This window comes from Euphorbia lathyris, chromosome 2, assembly GCF_963576675.1.
Source record: "Euphorbia lathyris chromosome 2, ddEupLath1.1, whole genome shotgun sequence".
Taxonomy (NCBI): domain Eukaryota; kingdom Viridiplantae; phylum Streptophyta; class Magnoliopsida; order Malpighiales; family Euphorbiaceae; genus Euphorbia; species Euphorbia lathyris.
The window spans coordinates 47001517-47021134 of record NC_088911.1 but is presented as its reverse complement, the minus strand read 5'-3'; the positions used below and the strand labels follow the sequence as shown (position 1 = coordinate 47021134).

Below are 19618 nucleotides of genomic sequence, written 5' to 3'. Positions count from 1 at the left end.
TCGACGGCCACCTTTTTTCCTCTATTAGTGTCCTTGGGCATCTATTTTTGGGGAAGCATGATTTTGGCATCACTAGAGGAGGTACGTTACGGGATAACTATGGTCTAGGGTATGTAGTAATTCTTCTGTCTCAAAACTTCCAAACAACAAAAAGAAAAACCAAGCGAAGAAAGAACACTTACCGATTTCTAGGGAAAAAATGAAATCTCAAAGGGTGGAAAAGAGAAATTCATCGACTATGGGTTGCTTTTTTATAGTGATTTTTGAAAGCGCATGTTAAAAGTCACCGTTATGACGAAACCGCTAGTGTCAGCACTCCTCAAAAATTGCAAAACCTTTCTGCCTACTTTCATCTAGGTTAAACACCTAAGACACGTGTTTCTCATCTCGTGGAGTTAAGTAATAGTTGGAACGATGACCACGGGAAATACTCCATGCCTACTAGGGATGATGTCATCCTAAAGCCACACGACACAACGTCTCACCTACCCAGAAGACAAAAAGATCACAGGTGGCGCTCAAAGACTCAGTAAGGGATTAGTGTACCTCGTTGTTATCAAGTAATAAATCTGAAAAGTTAAGGTATCGCATGCTCGAGATTTATTCTGCAGGTACCAATCTACTCAATTGCTAATTTATATTTAAATGATGAAAAGTGGATTTGGTTGTTTTTCTAATCTAATTGCTAATTCCTAATTCTAAGAAAAAGGGTGGCCCGGTGCATTACGCGTCCCCGCTGAACGAGGGTCCGGGGAGGAACCACCACAAGGGTGTACTGGTGCCAATTTATTTGGCAAGAGGCCGCTCCTAAGACTCGAACCCGTGATCTTTTGGTCACACGACAACAACGTTTACCGTTGCGCCAAGGCTCGCACTCTAATAAGAATGCTGCAAGAAAAAAAAAAAAAAAAAAAAAAAGAGAATGCAAACATGTTACTAGTACTATTGCTTCTTGTAACTGAAAATGCAAATGGGCCCGTGTTCTAAGAGAAAGGCCTACTAATTTGTGTTTGTTTGTTCTCATTTCTCAGCGCATAGCAAACATTAACACCACAAACGCATCAATATTTTCCTCCTACAAGAGGGAAAAGACATGAAACATAAAAACACTTGTATTTAGGTAGTACAAAAGTTGCTAAACACTCAGAAATTCCATAGATCTAAATAGACATAACCTGAATCAGAAGAACAAATACACAACCAACCAACAAGGAGATTAAATAGAGCAGGAAAAACGGGTCTTCACGTTATAGGTAATAACACACAGGCTGTCATTGAAACTATTACCGCATTGCAATGTCAAACACAAAAACTTACATGCAAATGCACAACCATAACTTCCCTGCATAATAGATTTGTAAATATCCATGGGAGTTGTTACCTTCAGTAGCCGTATTTAACATTATTGTTCTGAACTTGTACTAATTAGTAATAACTGAGCAGCAACTCTATATCTATGATAGAATGCTCTTCATCATACTGTGTTTAATCCTGCATATGAAAAAAGATAGTCCACGTTATAGGCCAAATAGCAAACCCTAATGTCAATTGACATTTTCATTTTTAATCTTTTCCTCATCAGAACATCATGAGAGTCTAGCACATCACACCAAACTATAAGTTTTCATGACCAAACTAAGATCAGTGTAAAAGCAAAATAACCTACCAAATATAAGACATGGAAAAAGGGCTATCAAGCTATTTACAAGTTAAGCAAGCAAAAATGGAAACATAACCATAGGTAGACTGCATGTAACCATTATAGATTATAAATGACATAAATTATCAAAACGAAACAGTTAATGATGGTAAGTATGAATCTTATATGAAGCTGATTGGTTATAAAAAACGATGCCATATCAAAGTAATATTATAAAGAAAAAAAGATCAAAAAAAAAATCTGGTCAATGATGTTGGATTGGAAATAAATAGAGTTCATGTACCTCATCATCGTCATCATCACCACGATCTTCCTTGTTCTTCTTCAGCTTAGTAGTACCACCCTCCTTGCTTATGGGCAACTTCATTGCTCCAAAAGGTGTATCGACATGAATGTTCCCTTTCATGGAATAACCAGTGCCTTTCCCTCTCATCATGTCCCAAAGGGCAGAGCCAAAGTCCTTAGGCTTGAAGGTGATTGGAACTTGAACACTACTTATTCCTTTTTTTTCAAGCTTCGAAGCTTTGGCCAGTTCTGCACCCCCGATGCTCACCTCACATAGCCAAACCTCATAGTCTAATTGATTGAGACCTAGGTCAAAATCATTCATGTTTTCCAACCTCAAATGAAGGATTGCAACAGTTTCTTCTAAAGAGAACCTCTCGAAGTGTATTTTCTCAATATCAACATCAGGTTTGTGAGGGATTGGAACCTCTCCAGATTTCTCTAGAGGCAGAGTTAGCCTTCCAAAAACTGGAACATCTACAATGAGGTCAACCTTAATTCTGTAAGGAATTACATCTCCAGTCTTGATCTCAGCATATGTGTTTCTTATGTCATCAAAAATCAATGTAATTGGTATTTTGACAGTCTCCTCGCCATGTGCGTTAATAGTTCCAGCATCTGGTATCAACCCTGAAATAAGTTTCCGCCCATCGCTTTCAATCAAGTAATTGATGTCAATAAGAGGGATTGGAACAGGATTGGGGTTCTTAATAAGCACATCCACGACAAAATCTGCCATGTCTAGATTGATTTTAGGAACGTGAATGCCTGAAATATCTGCAGTTGGTTTGCCAAAACCAATTGCTCCCTCAATCTTTTCACCAATATCCTGAATGAAGTCCTTTACCTTGCCCATAAACCCACCTTTGTCATCATCATTGTCTTCTTTATCCTTGACAGATCTATCAACTACCTCAGGCTTATCAGAAGAAGACATGCCTAAAAACATGTTTTACAAGTTAATAGACAATTCAATAGTCAGGTAATACAATAACCAGAAATAGGAAGATAACTAAACATCTAGAAAGGGAAACGGAACTTAAAAAACAACACGGAAAAACAACTGGACTGCCTAGTGCCTACTTCAAAGTACGGGACCAACCCCATTCCATGCATTCTGAATTGCTGATAATTAATTCTAGAAGAATTAACATCTACTTCACACAACTGAGCAGATACAAAGAAGGATTATAAAATAAAACAAGAGAAGAAATTTAAGAAATCGTGATCCTATTGAACATAAGAAGGAATAACTTCAACCTATTTAACAAACTTTCCAATCATTGCAAACAGATTTCCTCGCGTCTATCGTACTTATCAAGAGATCAAGCGATCCAAATTCCAAAGAAAACATATAGAACCATGTAGGAGATCAGAATCAACAAATTAACCGTAAAAGCAGATCATATAGCAATCGCATTATCAATCATAGCCAGCGATGGAAGGAACAATCAGATCAAGATCCCAGATCCAATTAAAAGGAAAAGAAAACATTGATTAAAATTTACATAGATAAAAATGGACCAATTAAACCGCAGAAAGTAGCCGAAGGAAAACTAAAACAAAAGACTGTGTTAGAGTATTGATGATTGACTCTGTTATGCAATAACAATGATGAACTTACCTATGATTGCAGAAGGAGGAGCTTAACCGATTGAATTAGCTGTTTGGGAGAGAGAGAGAGAGTATATGAAGTGTGTGATGAGAAAAACAGACAAGAAATGCTGGGGTTTTATAGTTGGCGTCAGATTCAGGAATTAATTATTTTATTTGTATTATTATATTTTAAGTAACTATCACGCTGTAAAATTATTTTTGGAGTATTAATTTGCCCACGTTGGGCTGCCGACGAAAAAAGATCAGGTACTATATGTTATGATAGGGTTAATTGCTTTTCTTTTTTCGGTTATTAAAAGTAGATCTTATATTTATCCCCCCCCAAAAAAATAGATCTTATATACCAAATAAGATTGGTGTAAGTGTTTAAAATTTTCAAATCGGTTAAATTAGATCTCGAGTTCAAATTTTTGCTACATAAAAAATATTTAATCGAAAAATGATCCATCTAAAGTGCTCTCCTTTTAGGGGCAAACACAATAAGATTATGTTTTTACAAGTACTAAGTCTTCGGAGGATCCTCCACGCCTAAAACGAGAGGTGTCGCTTTTAGACAAAAACCAACGACCCTCATTGGCAGATTTTGAGCGGGGCAAGGGGGCAGTCTTTGAGCCACGTCCTCATAGTTTCACCATGTTGAAATGTTATTTTGTCTTTTTTTCTCACATGTTTTGTTTGGTCTAGACTTGCTTAAATTTTTTTTTTTTTATTAGAGACTTGCTTAAATTGATATACTAGTCATTTGAATTTATTTAAAGTGTCAAATTAACATTCTAAACTTGCTTATAGTAATATTTTTATCTCCTAAACATGTTTCAAATGATGTATAATTTTTTTTTAACCTAAATGATATATAATTTTTAATTTGTTAAAATTCTTTCATGTTCTTCCCTATGAATTTAAAGGGTTAATTATGTAAGCGATGCAAGTCAGAAAGCTAAGGAGACACCTTATAAAATTATCAATTTGTTAAATAAATTCAAGAAGTTCCCAATGTATTAAGCTTATTACAAATAAATTTTTAATTTTCTTATTTATTTATTAGTCTCTTTTAAATTACGAGTTCAGTTAATTTTTAGTCAGTAGAATATGTTTCTATTTTCATTTTTCAGTCCCCTTAATTATTTCATCGAAAATTGTTCTCATTATCTTTGAATTAAAAAAAAACACTTAAATACCATTTCAAAATTTACAGAAACTATATTTTAAAAAAAAATCTCTACTGAGACTGAGAACACGTAAAGTGTAGTTTTTAACTTTTATGTGTGGGAATGCTTGTGAGCACCCTGTTCTTACTTCTAATCAACATTGTTCTACTAACTTCAAAACGTCATGTTCTTTGAAAGTTAAATCAGCAGTAGCCAGCATATAATCATCTTCTGTGACACTACTGTTATATTAGGAAAAATAGTCCATATATTTTAATATTACACTTTTTTTTTTTAAATAATATTAAACCATTTAGTTTTTAACTTTGTTTTCTTAAATAGGTTAGATTCTCCAATATTTGAATTATTAAACAGTTTAAGTAATTTATAATAGATTAAAATTAAAAAATAAATAAAATATTATTAAAATATAAATTCTAAGTAACATGTTAGGTGAAAATGATACCAATTCAACTCATAAAATCTGCAACCCAAATTGAGATCGGGTTAAGACTTACACAAATTGTAATCATCGGAAGCTATTAAAAGCAAGTTTGAACTCAAAGGAATTATTAACTATCATAAAATAGAGTAAATTAAAACAGGGAAAATAAATTGCACAAAGTTGAGTTGATTATTGAAAAAAGTATTTAGGATATGTTTATGGTCTTTTTTTTCCTTTCTATTTTTCTTTTTGAGAGATTATGGTCATGCTGTTGGTAGCAAGTTTTAATATACCTGTTCTCAACTTTAACACCTGTGTTTTGCTTTATTCAAATGCTATGGAGACTTCTGAGTTCTTGAAGAATTAAGAAACAATTTAAATAAAGCTCTAGATTTAACTGGAAGAAAACAAATTAGATAATAAATATAGGAGTTTTGTTATGGTTTCATCCAGCAAAATTAAGTATCAAGTAAATAAGTATACAAGGCTTTTCCTTTACTAATTAAAGTCATAAACCAGAATTCGAAATCGAGTTCTCCATTAAACAACTCAAGGGAAATCAACTTAATTATAGAAAGATATAATTATTCAGCTTCTTTGTTATCATAACTAAGGAGGGTGCAATCTTTAATAGTGTGAGTCTGTGAGATGACAGAACAATTTAATGAATTGAATGAAAGTGTAAATGCAATTAATGAGCAATAAGTTAAAGAGTAAAAAGGAACCAAACTGACAAGAAGTTTGAAAAGAAGTAAATAATACAGATGTTAGTGAAAAGATTAGAGTAGTTACCGCAACCAAAACAGGATTTGTAAACCATAGCACGAATTGTCTTCGTCTGATGCAAATATTGAACAGATAGATAGATAGATTGAGTTTTCAAACAATTTGGGAAGTATATATAGCAAGTTCAGCAGAAAACTCAATATCAAGAGTTTAAGAAAATTAACCAAAACGTGAGGAAAGGTCTTGATGATTAAAGATGTAGCTAACTCAATAATAATTAAAGTTGGAACACCTAACTCTATTATATGTATATTATATATAGCTCCTCAAATAATGCCTTCATACAATTATTATCTTCAAATATAACAATTACAGTTACAGCAAGGAAGGAAGGAAAGAACAACAAAATGACAATAATTCCCACTGCTGGAACTTCTGGTATCTCCCTTGGATAATCAATTTGTATTTTTCACTTGTCATTCAGAAATAATAATAATAAAAAAGGTTCAGTACTTCCAAATTCTTGTCCCCAAAATTATCAAGTGTAAACTCACTTAAGAACATTTTACCTTCTCTCTTAAGTCAAACTTGCTTTTAATAGCTTCCCAAAAAGCAGGAATGCTTATATCATTTGGCACTTCCTTGAATGATGGCAGATAATTTACATCCACAATAACATGGTCAGTTGTGCCTTCCTGAATCTACACAATTTGCACCGCAAAAACAATCATAAGAAAATATAAAGGTACTTTGACTCCCTAAATTTGCTTACAATGGTGTATTAGCTCTCTGAACATGTTTAAAGTGATATTCATTTCAAAATTTCTACAATTCCTCTCTCATTCTTCCACGTGGATTTAGGCAGTCAATTTTATCACTTTAAGCAAGTTCAAAATGCTAATGAGATACTATATAAGTTCAAGAGGGGCAATTGGGTTTTTGGACCAAGTTCAAGAGGCTCATGATGTACTAAGCCTAATCAGAGTTACTCAGCATAAAAACTTTATGATTATATAATGTAACTCTATGATTAAATTACATACTCTTCATGGTTGGGACTAAATAATGTATAATAGAAACTTTATTGATACAGATGTAATAGTTATCCTTTCCAAACATAATGTAAAGCAGTTCCAGAACATCATGGTTGGGATACTATCTTATGGAAATTTCACAAATGCCGTCCCACATGTTCTCTATTATTAAATAGGCCTAATACATCACCAGCTCCCTAAACTTGCTTATTCCGTATAAATACAAAAATCATAATACTAACTCGGATTAAGGTGCAAAAATACCCTTAACGTTTTGGGTCAGGAGTATTTTTACCCCCTAACGTCTAAAATTGTGCAATTTTACCCCTAACATTAGTAGCCAAGAGCAAATTTATAAATTTGGTGAATTTTTTGAATTTTTTTTTTCCAATTCGTACAAAAGTCATTATATTTTTTTTTCACATCCCAACATATGTTTATGATTTGTTACTGATAAAATGACGCACGTGTGAAGTGTAGATTACATGATTCATGACTGAGAAGACAATTTGATCAATTATTTCTCAAATTAACCCAATTTATCAATGTTAGGGGTAAAATTGCACCATTTTAGACGTTAGAGGTAAAATTACTCCTGACCCAAAACGTTAGGGGTATTTTTGCACCTTAACCCGAGTTAGTATTATGGTTTTTGTATTTAGTTGTTATAGAATAAGCAAGTTTAGGGAGCTGGTGAGACACTTGCAAAGTTCAGGGAGCTAATCAATTTTTATGGACAAGTTTAGAGAGCTGGTGATACGAAATAAGCAAGTTTAGGGAGCTAGTGAAACACTTACAAAGTTCAGAGAGCCAATCTACTATTATGGACAAATTCAGGGAGCCTATTAATACAAATTTTTCTACTGGTAGTAACCTTATCTCAGAAGCTCCTGCTCCTAAGATACTTGCAAGTTGCATGCAACCAAAATAATGCTCAATTAAAATATCACCCATGTGACACCTATTAATTTTTCTTTTCTTTTTCCCTTTACTACAATTTTTTTTTTTTTAACTTTCTTCTTACATTTTTTAGACTGAACAAGAAATGTATGCAAAACTTACAACAACATCGAAACCGAAGATGGTAAGGTCAAGTTTTCTTGCAAGCCAATGTGCAGCTTCAGTAACTAGATCAAGATCAAAACAACTTGTTGTCAACGAATCCCCACTGCTGGACTGCTCTTTGGTGGTGGGAAGAGATTTTAAGCTGTGGACATTCAGCAAATATTGTCAAATTTGGATATAAAACGTTTCTACTATCATTTAATCCAAAACAAAGAAAATTTTCAGCAACACACACTACCTGTCAAACAGTAAAGGCCCAACCCCATTATTTTCTGATAATTTCATCAACATATCAACATTTGGTATAGATTTTTTAACGGCATAGAAAACTCGCTCACCCAGGACATATATTTTGAACAAGGTGGATGAATGATCTACGTATTCCTGCAATGCCAAACTTTCCAGTTCTGAATTCCAGGACAAACAAATTACATTCAAGAATCACAAAAATAGACATAGTTAATACGAGATTCTTAGGTCAGTGATCAATTATATTCATGAACTTCAGATCATATATATATATATATATATATATATTAAGTTCATGAATATAAGTTATATGACATTTACTTCTGAAACTAGATTCCTCAGTTTATGTTAAGTCCCATTCCAGAGACTAATATACTGAATTTAGTATTCTGTAATACCAGATAAATAAGAAAAAACAAATTAGAGAAGCTATTTTAGTAAGGAGTTTAGACAGCTAGTTTCAAGTGTAACAAGATGAATGCAAAGATAAGTGGTTATATAAAATAATCTTGGTCCTTAAAACAGGAAAAGGCTCTGAATACTTTCAGTTACATCAAACTGTATAATAAATTTTGAGTTTTACTACAAAGCTTCAGCAACAATCTTAGAAAGAATCTGGTGAAATTTAACCTAGATATGACATAATGCAATTCCAAATGATGGTCCACTTGGAGCATTGTATACTGAAAGAAATAGTTGTAATTTCCCCGAACATTCCTGTTCTTTTTTGGAAAATAGATTAAATGCAATAAGAATGTTTATCCTAAGCCAAATACGTGAACTTTTAAACATGGAACAGGCTCTCAAATCACTGAAAATTTAATTGTTCAGAAGAATTCACACAGAGGACATTAAGATGCAGGTAGATCAGCTCAAAATAATCAAATGTATTTAATGTAGTAAGTTCACATAAACCATGTAATTTTGAAACAGGACATAAAAGGTCAAATATGTAAAATCAAAGTCAACGAGGTATACATTCCCGCTTACCTGAACAACTGCTGGAAGTGGAACACTTAAATCTTTAAAATCTTGAACTCTAAAGACAATTGCCTGTGATATGCAGATTAATCAAACACACACACACACACACACACAAAAAAAAAAAAAAAAAAAAAAAAAGAGGACAAAGCACCAGAATCATATATACACACACACATACACACTATAACCATCTCTGCAATGGCAGTCAATGCACTCTGCTAATTCCAATTTTTTTAACATATATCTGGTTTCACCCTCCTAAAACCATATTCTGCTTCTGGATTTTGATTCGTCGATCCTCATCCTCCAGAAGTGATAGATTGCAGCAGTAAAAGCCACAAACCTCAACCTGCAACAAGCTCTTATCTATGCTATGTTGAACAGCACACTAAGTCCAACAGGCAGAAAATATGCACAGACTGTACAGCAACTGTGTACTGGTTTAGGAAAGCAAGGAATAAGCTGGTTTTTCACAATGCACATTCACACAATATTGTAGCTATTGTATCCAAGAGTTAAAAAAAATAAAGTGATGTATATCCAATCTACAGGAAATCACACTATATACAACAAGAATGTCTATGTCTGGTCCGAAAGGACCCGGACTTCTGTTCTCAGTTCATTGGCAACAAATTTTCCTTTATTTACTAAAAGAGGGGGCTGCATATATGATATATACATATGCAAAAACCCGGAAGCACTTTCAAGGTAATTCAATTCAGGATGACATTAATCACATTAACAATCTAATGCAGTAATAGCAAAGAAGAGCAACGATAAACATTCAATAACTACTATCGAAACCAATAAAGACTGTGATCACTCTTCTTATTGAACATATGAAAATCTGGTCCATGAATTCAACAACTAACAAATGGAGCTTCCAAATTAACAACATTGCAAACTTCAGCTTCAAGATAAAGCACAAGGTATTTGTTTTTTTATCCTGTTTCTACTTAAGGGTCTTCTCTAACTAGCTCTAATTATGCCATAAGTAGGCATATCAAACATCTGGACTTTAACATAAGAGATATGATGATCTAAAACTGCAGGATATATAAGATTGCAATAGGTTCAAACATCATGTTATACTAGAGTACCATTCATTTCTAAAGTCTTCAGAATTACAGAACTAGGAACAAGTTATAGGAGTGGCATGATGGTCAACACCAACATCATCTCTAGAACAATGATATGAAGCTGTTGCAGCAAGTTGACAAATATAAGCACATTAAGGGAATTGATAAAGAAGCCCTTCCTCATGAGCACATTGAATTAACAAATACAAAATCAAAACTTATTATGAAGAAATTTGACTGCACAATACTGAGAAATAGAGCAATTTCTTGAGGCAAAGTATAAATGTTTATGTCATTGGAGGCCAAGTGAAAAATCTCTTACCATACTGTGAGCATCAGCTACCCCGCAGGCAATTTGAGGTTTTACTATACTTGGAAGAGATAGGTTAGCTTCTGGTAACAGCTTTACCAAATCAAGTTCATTAAAATTATCAACCTGCATATTTGAACCTTCATGTTAAGGATAAAAATGGAAATGTTAATGGAAAAACATTTATGCTGAACTCAACCATTATTCTAAAAATTAACATCAAAATCAGTTTCTTTGTTTCTTACTTCTGCTCATTCCTATATAAAGTGCAGTCACGCCATGGATTTATTCACAGCATTCCTAAAGCCTATGGATGCATCATCAGGAAATGGGTAAAGGGAAAGTGAGTCAGGGATACCAGATGAAGCATGTAAATCATCGCATGTGGAATAATCAGTCTAATAAATGAAACAAATAACATTCTGACCAAAAGACCTTTAAAAAATGGGGGGCTCTGATGGTATGGGAGCCTTCTTTATTAAGATCCTCAAGCCCAAGAAGAATTTGTTGGATCTTTAACCGATCCAAGACAGGGTATATTTTATCAAGCGGGTCTATTACAAAGCAACCAGGGTGATGTTCCATGTACCTGTATACAAATGACTAGTGGTAAGATAAGATTCTGAAATCCAAGTGATGTAACTTAAATACAAAAACTTGTTTATCACATGATTGCACAGTGACTCGACCTACATTGAACCCATTCTGTATATCGTCATGTCTTTATCATATGGAGTGGAGGGGTGGGGGGAAGCTGAAGGATGTTAGTAAGACTAAAAGGCAATTTAGCAATGCAGGTTCTAGTGAGGTAAAACAACACTCTAAAATAGTAAGAATGTGACAGCATCAAGAAATGATAACATGTTGATTTGTCATATTAATCATGCCAATATTTATATTCGAAGATTCCTAAAAATTACCTTTGTAATTCCTGCATCCCTGTGGTGTAGGTAATACTGCCTGAGGATTCCATAGAGTCACTTAACTCAACAGAAAGTATTTCATCTGTTGCTTTATGGAGAACAATGTCGACATGTTGTAGTTGAGACAGTAGAGGGAGGCCAAATGTCAGCGGCAGAAACAACAATCCGTTTGGGGTAGGACATAAGGGGAATGCACCTCTCTGCAACAAAAAAGGAAATAAGCTTCCAGTTGCATATATAATTCAAAATGGAATCTATCCATGCACAAATCATCTTTTAAAATCACTGACAGAGTGACAGTATTACATTAGAAATTTTAAAATGGTGATATTGAGAGGTTAGGCCAGCACAACCCAATTTACTTCCATCCAGGTGCTGAAACTTGAATGCATTGAATTTCTAAGGCAATGCAGGATTTCAATCAAGGAGACTGTTGTGTCACCCATAAACACCTAATCATAACCATTTATGCTTCAGCATTTATATGGCTAAGATCACAGTATACAACCAATATTGTTTTGTTACATTAAAGAGTTGAGCTTAGCCACATTAAATTCTGAGATCTGAAACATGAAAAAATGACCAACATTTAAAAGCAATGCAAAAGTTGAACAGGGATGTCATAGTTTAACACTGTTGTCTCAAGCAACAAAACAGGACAAAATACAGTATCAATTCAAATTTCACTTTTCAAATGCTCACCTTAGCAAAATCTTCTTCACGAGAAGGCTTCATAATATAACCAACAGTCACAGTACTGTCACCAATTGCCTACATAGAATTCAAAGACAAGATTTAAATAATGTTAAATTGAACAAGAAATAAAGCACTCTTCAATTCCAATGCATCGAAATCCAACATAAAATAAAAAATTGATGAGCTTTCCTTGTTGAACCACCAAGAGCATTTTAATTAAACATGGTCTTGAGAACTTCTACTGAGTGGTTTATTACCAATTGAAAGGGGTCCTTTTTCGAAATAAATTTACAGAATACCCTACCCAAAATTTGACGTTGACACAGATCTAGTACTTCAAGATTCTACAAGTAGATACAAAAGACTATACGAAGAGGAACATAAACTTCATTCATCTCCTTCTCGTTCTTCAAATGCACTGCCAGTTGCAGATGATGGAAGGAAAGACCTCTTACTTTTGCTCGAGAGTTCGAAGGAATCCGGTAAGTTGGCCCAAGAAAAGACTGCTGAACAGTTGAGGTCTCTTGAAGAGGAATTGCAAAAATCTAGGAGTGATATCGTTTCGCTACGATCAGAACGTGATAAATTGGCCCTGGAGATAAAGTTCACCAGAGAAAGACTTGACAGTTATAGGGCGAAAAACGAACAGCAGGAAATTGAAATAAATAGCCTAAGGGCACGGAATGCAGAGTTTCCAAAACTGCTTCTTGAGTTCCAAAGAAAAGTACAAGAAAGTTCAGAAGCATTAAATGCATCTGGGGAGCTTTCTCGGAAGTTAAATATGGAGGTATCTGTTCTCAAGTATGAAAAGGATATATTGTCAAATGTTGAGAAAAGAGCTTGTGATGAAGTTCGCAGTTTGTCAGAGAGGGTCTATCACTTACAGGCTAGTTTGGATACTATTCATAGTGCTGAGGATGTTCGTGAGGAAGCAAGAGCTGCCGAGAGGAGAAAACAAGAGGAGCATATAAAACAGATTGAGCGAGAATGGGCAGAGGCTAAGAAAGAGCTGGAGCGAGAGAGGAATAATGTTAGAGCTCTCATGGCTGATCGTGAAGGAACTTTGAAAGATGCTATGAGGCAAGTTGAAGAAATGGGAAAAGAATTGACTAAGGCCTTGCATGCTGTTTCGGCTGCTGAGAGTAGGGCTGCTGCTGCTGAGACCAAACTTTCTGAATTGGAGAAAAAGGTCACAACTTCAAATGCTAAGGCAGCTAGTGTGAATGATGGTGGCATGCCTTCCTCATTTTCAACAACTGAGGCTGTCACAGATTTATTAATGGCAAAGGATGAGATTGAAAAATTGAAAGAGGAAGCCCAGGCTAACAAGGCTAACAAGGACCACATGCTACAGTACAAGAGTATAGCTCAGGTAAATGAAGCTGCACTAAAGCAGATGGAAGTTGCTCATGAAAACTTCAAAACGGAGTCAGAAAAGATGAAGGAATCATTAGAATATCAACTTCGTTCACTAAGAGATAGAATCTTGGAACTTGAAAACGAATTGAAGTTAAAGTCCGAAGAGCTGGCCTCTGCAACTGCAGGAAAAGAAAATGCTCTTGCTTCTGCAATGATGGAAATAGCTTCTCTGAAGGATGAAAGCTCGAGTAAAATTTCTAAAATTATGGCTTTGGAAAATCAAGTTTCTGCTTTGAAAGAAGATTTGGAGAAGGAACATCAACGATGGCGCTCTGTTCAAGATAATTATGAAAGACAGGTTCTGCAATCTGAGACAATTAAAGAGTTAACAAAAACATCAGAAGCCTTGGCCTCCGTACAGCAGCAGGCATCTGACCTGCGTAAATTGGCAGATGAACAAAAAACTGAAAATATATTGTAAGGTGTGACTCTTGGCTGGCTTAGCTTTCGGGGAAGAAGCAAGCGCCACACGGTGTCAAGTAGTTGGCTTATTATTTTTTTTCTTTCCTCAAAAATCAGTAATCTTTCTTATCTGTAAAATAGCAAAGCTTTTCAACAACTCAATTTTCTCAAAAGATAGAGAAGAAAAATTGTCATTGTGAATTTAAAGCAGATTTACTACTTAAATAAGAATAGCACCTACCAACCTCTCTATTCAATCGGCAAATGGTCAAAGGTAATTCTTCTACTTTATTGATATATATTGTGCAAGAATTATCACACGGAACAGCACCTTCAGCATCTGAAAGGGAATGAGATTCCATTTTCAGCAACTAAATTGATACTTAATGTTTCAAAAGCCTAGTAACTTGTTCTTTCCAAACCAAACAACATATTTGAGAAGGCAAAGACAAAACAAAAATCTCATTAATATGTAAACAGAACTTTGATGAATAAAGAGAACTCACCCACAGCAATGATGATCCAACCCAAATTGCTTAGTTGATTAAAAGACCCATGCTTGTCGTTAGAAACAACATACAAAATAGTTCCTCCAATATCACCCCAAGCAAAATTTATACCCTTCAAGGCACCATCAGTGGATGAGCCATCTAACATAAAGCAATCAAATGAGTACTGGGTTGCCATCTTTTTAAGGAAGCTCGCCTACGAATAAATAACCTTCATCAACTAACAGTAAAAGGAGCCAAATCAAATTCAGGAAAATCATATTTCTGAGCTTCAGCGTAAAACCTAGCATAACACTACAGAATTCCAATAACCTTATCGTCAGAAAGAGCCGGTGCATAAGAAATTCCCTGCAGCAGGCAAAATGCATAGGTGGATTATAGGTTAATGGTATACAAAAGACAAAGACACAGAGAGAGAGGGCCGGAATTGCCTGGAAAAGGATAATGTCGTTACCAGATGGAGCTTGGAATGGCGGAGCTTATGGAGGAGAGAGAGAGCTGAAGGTTGGAAAGAGGCGGTTCCGAGATTGTCCACTAGAAGCACCGAGTGATCTAAAATGACTCCGGCGACTAATGCACCCATTTCTATCTTAGTTTCTTTCCTTCTCCGATGTGTCAGTGTTGTTGATTTCTCTGTAAAATGAGGAAAGGAGAATAAGTCACTCTTGCAACGAAGAAGAGAAAGAGAAGGAGAATTCCGAAAAATAATTTCTTATTAACACGGTGAGCATTGAGATGTGGGCAATCTACAGGAAAAAGACAAAATAAAAAAAGACAGTTACATCAAGGGTAAATTATATCCATAGCCACTAACCTTTACTCATTTTAATATTATAACCACTAAATCTGCTTTAAATTCACAATGCACCCACGGTGACCACTGAGTATCATTTTTTTACTTTTAATTTTGCTTTTTGACCCATTCCTTCTCCTTTCCCCTAAAATCTAAAATACACATTTTACCCTTCATCCCTTTCTCTATCTTTCTCTGTCTATTAATAACTGAAGTTATATCTTTATCCCGACTTACTCATCTATCAGTCTCCTATTAGAATCCCAAGTATATATTGATGGATTCCAAGCTGGTTAGCCGGTTTCAATTCCAAATGAACCATAGAGACACTTTTATGAAATTAAATATGAATAGGAATAGCAAATCAAACACTCAAACAAAAGCATACCAAACCAGAATCGGTTCTAATGAAAAATCACAAAAATAATAAGAAGGAAAACAGAATCGATTCAACAGGGAAAATGAACAGAAAATTTACCTTAACTGAGACGTGCAAACCAAATCAGATGATATCAGCTCTGCCTCTGGGCAGAATACTTTATTTTCTTTAATGTAACCCACAATTCGTTTGTTATAACTGCGCCGGAGACCCAATCATCTTCCTACGAGGTAATGATATGTTCTAGCGTTTCCAACAGATCCTCAATTCTCGATGATAGACAAAGAAAGAGAAAGAGAGAGAAAGAAAGAAAGGGATGAGAGATAGAAAGACACAGACAGAGAAAGAAAGGGCCGAAGGGAATGAAGGGAGTGAAAGGTTAAATGCACCATTAGTCATTGAAGTTAAATGGTTGTTTCAAAATGATCACTTAATTTTAATTTATCTCCATAAAATCATTCAACTTTAAGTTTTGTCTCAATTAGGTCATTCTGTCGATTTTTATGGTTAAAAACATTGAAATAATGATATAGGTGACACTTTAACATGAGTCAACTCAGATATCTAACTGAAACGAAATGTGACGGCTACGTGTCGGTTATTTTTATAAAATAAAAAACTAAATTTTGTGTTTTCATAAAGGTAACCGACAAGTGATAGTCAGATGACGCATACGTGGATATTATGTTTCGTTTCTAACAAAGTGAAGAGATTGATGAACAAAAACACTTTGATTATTGAATTGAGAAGGATTCCAATCACAGAAAAACCAGCAAGTCAGAGAAGAAGATCTCAGTTTTAGAGAGGAAAAGAAAAGATCAAAAGTTCCCCAACTGACTCTAACAGTCAATATAAATACAAGGCTATATTAGCCAAATACCTAAACTACCCATATGAATAATAATAATTACAATTTAATCTGTTAACAACTAAACTAAACCTTATTATCGCCCCTCAAGCTGGACTACATATAGTTAACAGACCCAGCTTGTTGATGAAAAAGGAAAACTGCTTTGTTGGTAAGGCTTTTGTTAAAATGTCAGCCAACTGATGAGCAGTAGGAACTGCTAATGGATGAATAAGCTCTGCTTTGTGCTTTTCTCTGACAAAATGACAGTCCAATTCAATGTGTTTAGTGCGCTCATGGAAAGTTGAGTTGCTTGTCAAGTAGATAGCTGAGTGGTTATCACAAAATAATGAAATTGCCAGTTTATTCTTTACTCCCATAAATTGTAGAAGATATGTTAACCATTGAACTTCAGCAGCAACAGAGGCCATTGCCATGTATTCAGCCTCTGTTGAAGATCTTGATATTGTGACTTGTTTTTTACTTTTCCAGCTCACCAAAGAATTACCCAAAAAGACACAAAAACCTGTTACAGATCTTCTTGTGTCAACACATGTTGCCCAGTCAGCATCAGAAAATGCTTTCAGAGCCAATTCTGACTTGTTAGAGTAAAACAATCCCTATGCAGGAGATTTCTTCAGATATAAAAGCACTCTTTTTGCGGCTGCCAGATGAATATCAGTTGGTTTTGATAAAAACTGGCTCAGATTGTTGACTGAGAAAGTAATATCAGGTCTTGTGTTTGTAAGGTAGATCAATCTCCCAATTAATCTTCTGTACACAGAAGCATCCTTCAATAAGACTCCTTGATCCTTTGACAACCTTAAAGATGGATCCATTGGTGAATATGCCGGTTTAGCTGCTAACAAACCTGCATCCTGCAAAAGTTCTAAAGTATACTTTCTCTGTGAAATATGAATTCCTGAAGAGTTTCTTGCAATTTCTAAACCAAGGAAAAACTTCAAGTTACCCAAATCCTTGATTTTAAACTCATCATTTAAAGCTTTCTTAACATTACTAATTTCCAACAGATCACTGCCAGTCATTATTATATCATCAACATAAACTAAAAGAATAGTAATTAAACCAGAATTAATCTTAATAAACATAGAATGTTCAGATTCACATTGATTATAACCATGTAACTGTAGAAAACTAGTTAATCTAAAATTCCATTGCCTACTGGCTTGTCTTAAACCATACAAAGATTTCTGTAGTTTACATACTAATCCTGGTTTTGGCAAAATTAAACCTTCTGGAGGTTCCATATAAACCTCTTCATCTAATTCACCATGTAAGAACGCATTATTAACATCACATTGGTATAAAGGCCGATTTTGAATAGAAGCAAGAGCTAAAAAAAGTCTTATCGTGCTCAACTTAACCACATGAGAGAAAGTTTCCCTATAATCTATACCTTCTATTTGGGTATACCCTTTTGCAACTAAACGAGCCTTGTGTCTCTTTATAGTGCCATCACTTTTTAACTTTGTTTTAAACACCCACATTCTTCCCACTGTCTTCTTCCCTGGAGGCAATTCAACTAAAGTCCACGTCTTAGTTAAAGCTAAGGCATGTAATTCAGCATCCATAGCTTTTCTCCAACATTCATGTTGAACTGCTTCTTTATAAGTTTTAGGATCAGGAACACTAGTGAGGTTAAGAACATAATTATGATGTGCAGGGGATAAATGACTATAACCTATAACATCAGATAGAGGATATTTCACAAAATTTATGTCACTTAGCAACTGGTTACAATGGTAATCACTTAGATAATTAGGTGTATTCCTAACCCTACCAGATTTCCTAACAGGCAAAGATGTGTCTAAAACTGTCTCATTGTTAATATCACTAACAGGATTTAAATCATGAACAAGATCATGTAATAAACTATCATCACCAGTTTCAGCCTCTATATTAACATTTAAAGTTTCCCTTGTAGGATGCATAGTATCATTATTACTAATACTTTGACTATGAGCAGAGCTTGAGGGTTGAACAACAATCTGAGCATCCACCTGTTGAACATGTATTTGCATAGAAGGACTTTGTTCCTCAAAAACAGGTGCCAAGCTTTCCAACAAATCAATACTTATATGTGAATCAGCTACATCAGAAATAACAAAAGATTGGCCACCATGCTTATAAGGAAAAACATGTTCCACAAATTTCACATCCCTTGAAACCGTGTAAGAATGAGTAACTAGATTAAAAACTTTATAACCCTTAACATTAGGTTTAAATCCAACAAAAACACAAGGAATTGACCTAGCATCAAATTTTGATTTTCCTGTGTTTAAATTGACAATATAAACTAAACTACCAAAAACTTTCAAATTATCATAAACTGGTTCTTTACCAAACAACTTTTCAAAAGGAGTTTTGTTCTTTAAAACAGGTGTAGGAAACATGTTAATTAAAAATGTTGCATGTAAGATACAATCTGACCAAAAAATCAATGGCAAAGATGATTGAAATCGTAATGATCTAGCTACATTTAGTAAATGTTGATGCTTCCTTTCAACAATGCTATTTTGTTGAGGTGTATAGGGACAAGAAAACGGATGCACAATTCATTTTTCTATACAAAAACTTTCCATTTTCAACTCAGGAGCATTATCACTTCTAATAGTTTTGATCTCTTTGTCAAAATGAACTTTGACATAGGCATAAAACCCCTGTATGCAATTAGGTGCCTGCGATTTATTCTTAAGAAGATAAATCCACGTATACCTACTAAAATCATCTATAATGGTAAGAAAATATTTATAACCAGCATGAGATTCAGTATTAAAAGGACCCCATACATCCACATGAACTAATTCAAAAACAGAAGTAGTTACAGTCTCACTTAAATGAAAAGATACCATAACAAAGTGAAGAGATTGATGAACAAGAACACTTTGATTATTGAATTGAGAAGGATTCTAATCACAGAAAAACCAGCAAGTCAGAGAAGAAGATCTCAGTTTTAGAGAGGAAAAGAAAAGATCAAAAGTTCCCCAACTAACTCTAACAGTCAGTATAAATACAAGGCTATATTAG

General features: G+C 34.5%; 3 protein-coding genes across 8 annotated transcripts; 1 reads left to right on the top strand and 2 right to left on the bottom strand.

Moving 5' to 3' along the window:
- Positions 1–1094: 1094 nt before the first annotated feature.
- Positions 1095–6105, bottom strand: LOC136218064 (uncharacterized). 2 transcript variants are annotated; one of them, XM_066004803.1, is made up of 3 exons: positions 5948–6105; positions 1944–2884; positions 1095–1491 (listed from the first exon to the last, which is right to left on the bottom strand). In XM_066004803.1, the coding sequence occupies exons 1-3, from the start codon at positions 5973–5975 to the stop codon at positions 1486–1488; spliced, it is 975 nt and encodes a 324-aa protein (XP_065860875.1). In that variant the 5' UTR covers positions 5976–6105; the 3' UTR covers positions 1095–1485. The 2 variants fall into 2 exon arrangements, with proteins under 2 accessions (XP_065860875.1, XP_065860876.1); XM_066004804.1 differs by lacking the exon at positions 5948–6105 and adding an exon at positions 3570–3720.
- A 59-nt stretch (positions 6106–6164) lies between these two features.
- Positions 6165–16068, bottom strand: LOC136218061 (inositol 1,3,4-trisphosphate 5/6-kinase 4). Of its 5 annotated transcripts, XM_066004797.1 has the most exons (14): positions 15823–16068; positions 15006–15184; positions 14864–14899; positions 14549–14747; positions 14288–14382; positions 12228–12296; positions 11523–11725; positions 11038–11191; positions 10615–10728; positions 9220–9282; positions 8219–8364; positions 7978–8122; positions 6451–6582; positions 6165–6353 (listed from the first exon to the last, which is right to left on the bottom strand). In XM_066004797.1, the coding sequence occupies exons 2-14, from the start codon at positions 15132–15134 to the stop codon at positions 6351–6353; spliced, it is 1488 nt and encodes a 495-aa protein (XP_065860869.1). In that variant the 5' UTR covers positions 15135–15184; positions 15823–16068; the 3' UTR covers positions 6165–6350. The 5 variants fall into 5 exon arrangements, with proteins under 5 accessions (XP_065860869.1, XP_065860868.1, XP_065860870.1 ...); XM_066004796.1 differs by having other exon boundaries at positions 6165–6582; XM_066004798.1 differs by lacking the exon at positions 9220–9282 and having other exon boundaries at positions 6165–6582.
- LOC136218062 (nuclear-pore anchor-like) lies at positions 12349–14269 on the top strand. Its single transcript, XM_066004802.1, has one exon. It carries the CDS (start codon positions 13003–13005, stop codon positions 14059–14061), a length of 1059 nt encoding a protein of 352 aa, XP_065860874.1. The 5' UTR covers positions 12349–13002; the 3' UTR covers positions 14062–14269.
- Positions 16069–19618: the final 3550 nt, after the last annotated feature.

What these genes read in the sequence shown, in the direction of transcription:
- LOC136218064 (XM_066004803.1), bottom strand. Translation starts at nt 5,975, where the DNA reads ATGGTTTACAAATCCTGTTTTGGTTGCG. An exon ending in CAAATCCTGTTTTGGTTGCG is followed by an intron (nt 2,885 to 5,947) that starts GTAACTACTCTA and finishes ACATGTTTTTAG; the next exon opens with GCATGTCTTCTTCTGATAAG.
- LOC136218062 (XM_066004802.1), top strand. Translation starts at nt 13,003, where the DNA reads ATGGAGGTATCTGTTCTCAAGTATGAAAAGGATATATTGTCAAATGTT.
- LOC136218061 (XM_066004796.1), bottom strand. Translation starts at nt 15,134, where the DNA reads ATGGGTGCATTAGTCGCCGGAGTCATTTTAGATCACTCGGTGCTTCTA. An exon ending in CGGCTCTTTCTGACGATAAG is followed by an intron (nt 14,748 to 14,863) that starts GTTATTGGAATT and finishes ATTTATTCGTAG; the next exon opens with GCGAGCTTCCTTAAAAAGAT. An exon ending in GTGAAGAAGATTTTGCTAAG is followed by an intron (nt 11,726 to 12,227) that starts GTGAGCATTTGA and finishes TTTTTGTTGCAG; the next exon opens with AGAGGTGCATTCCCCTTATG.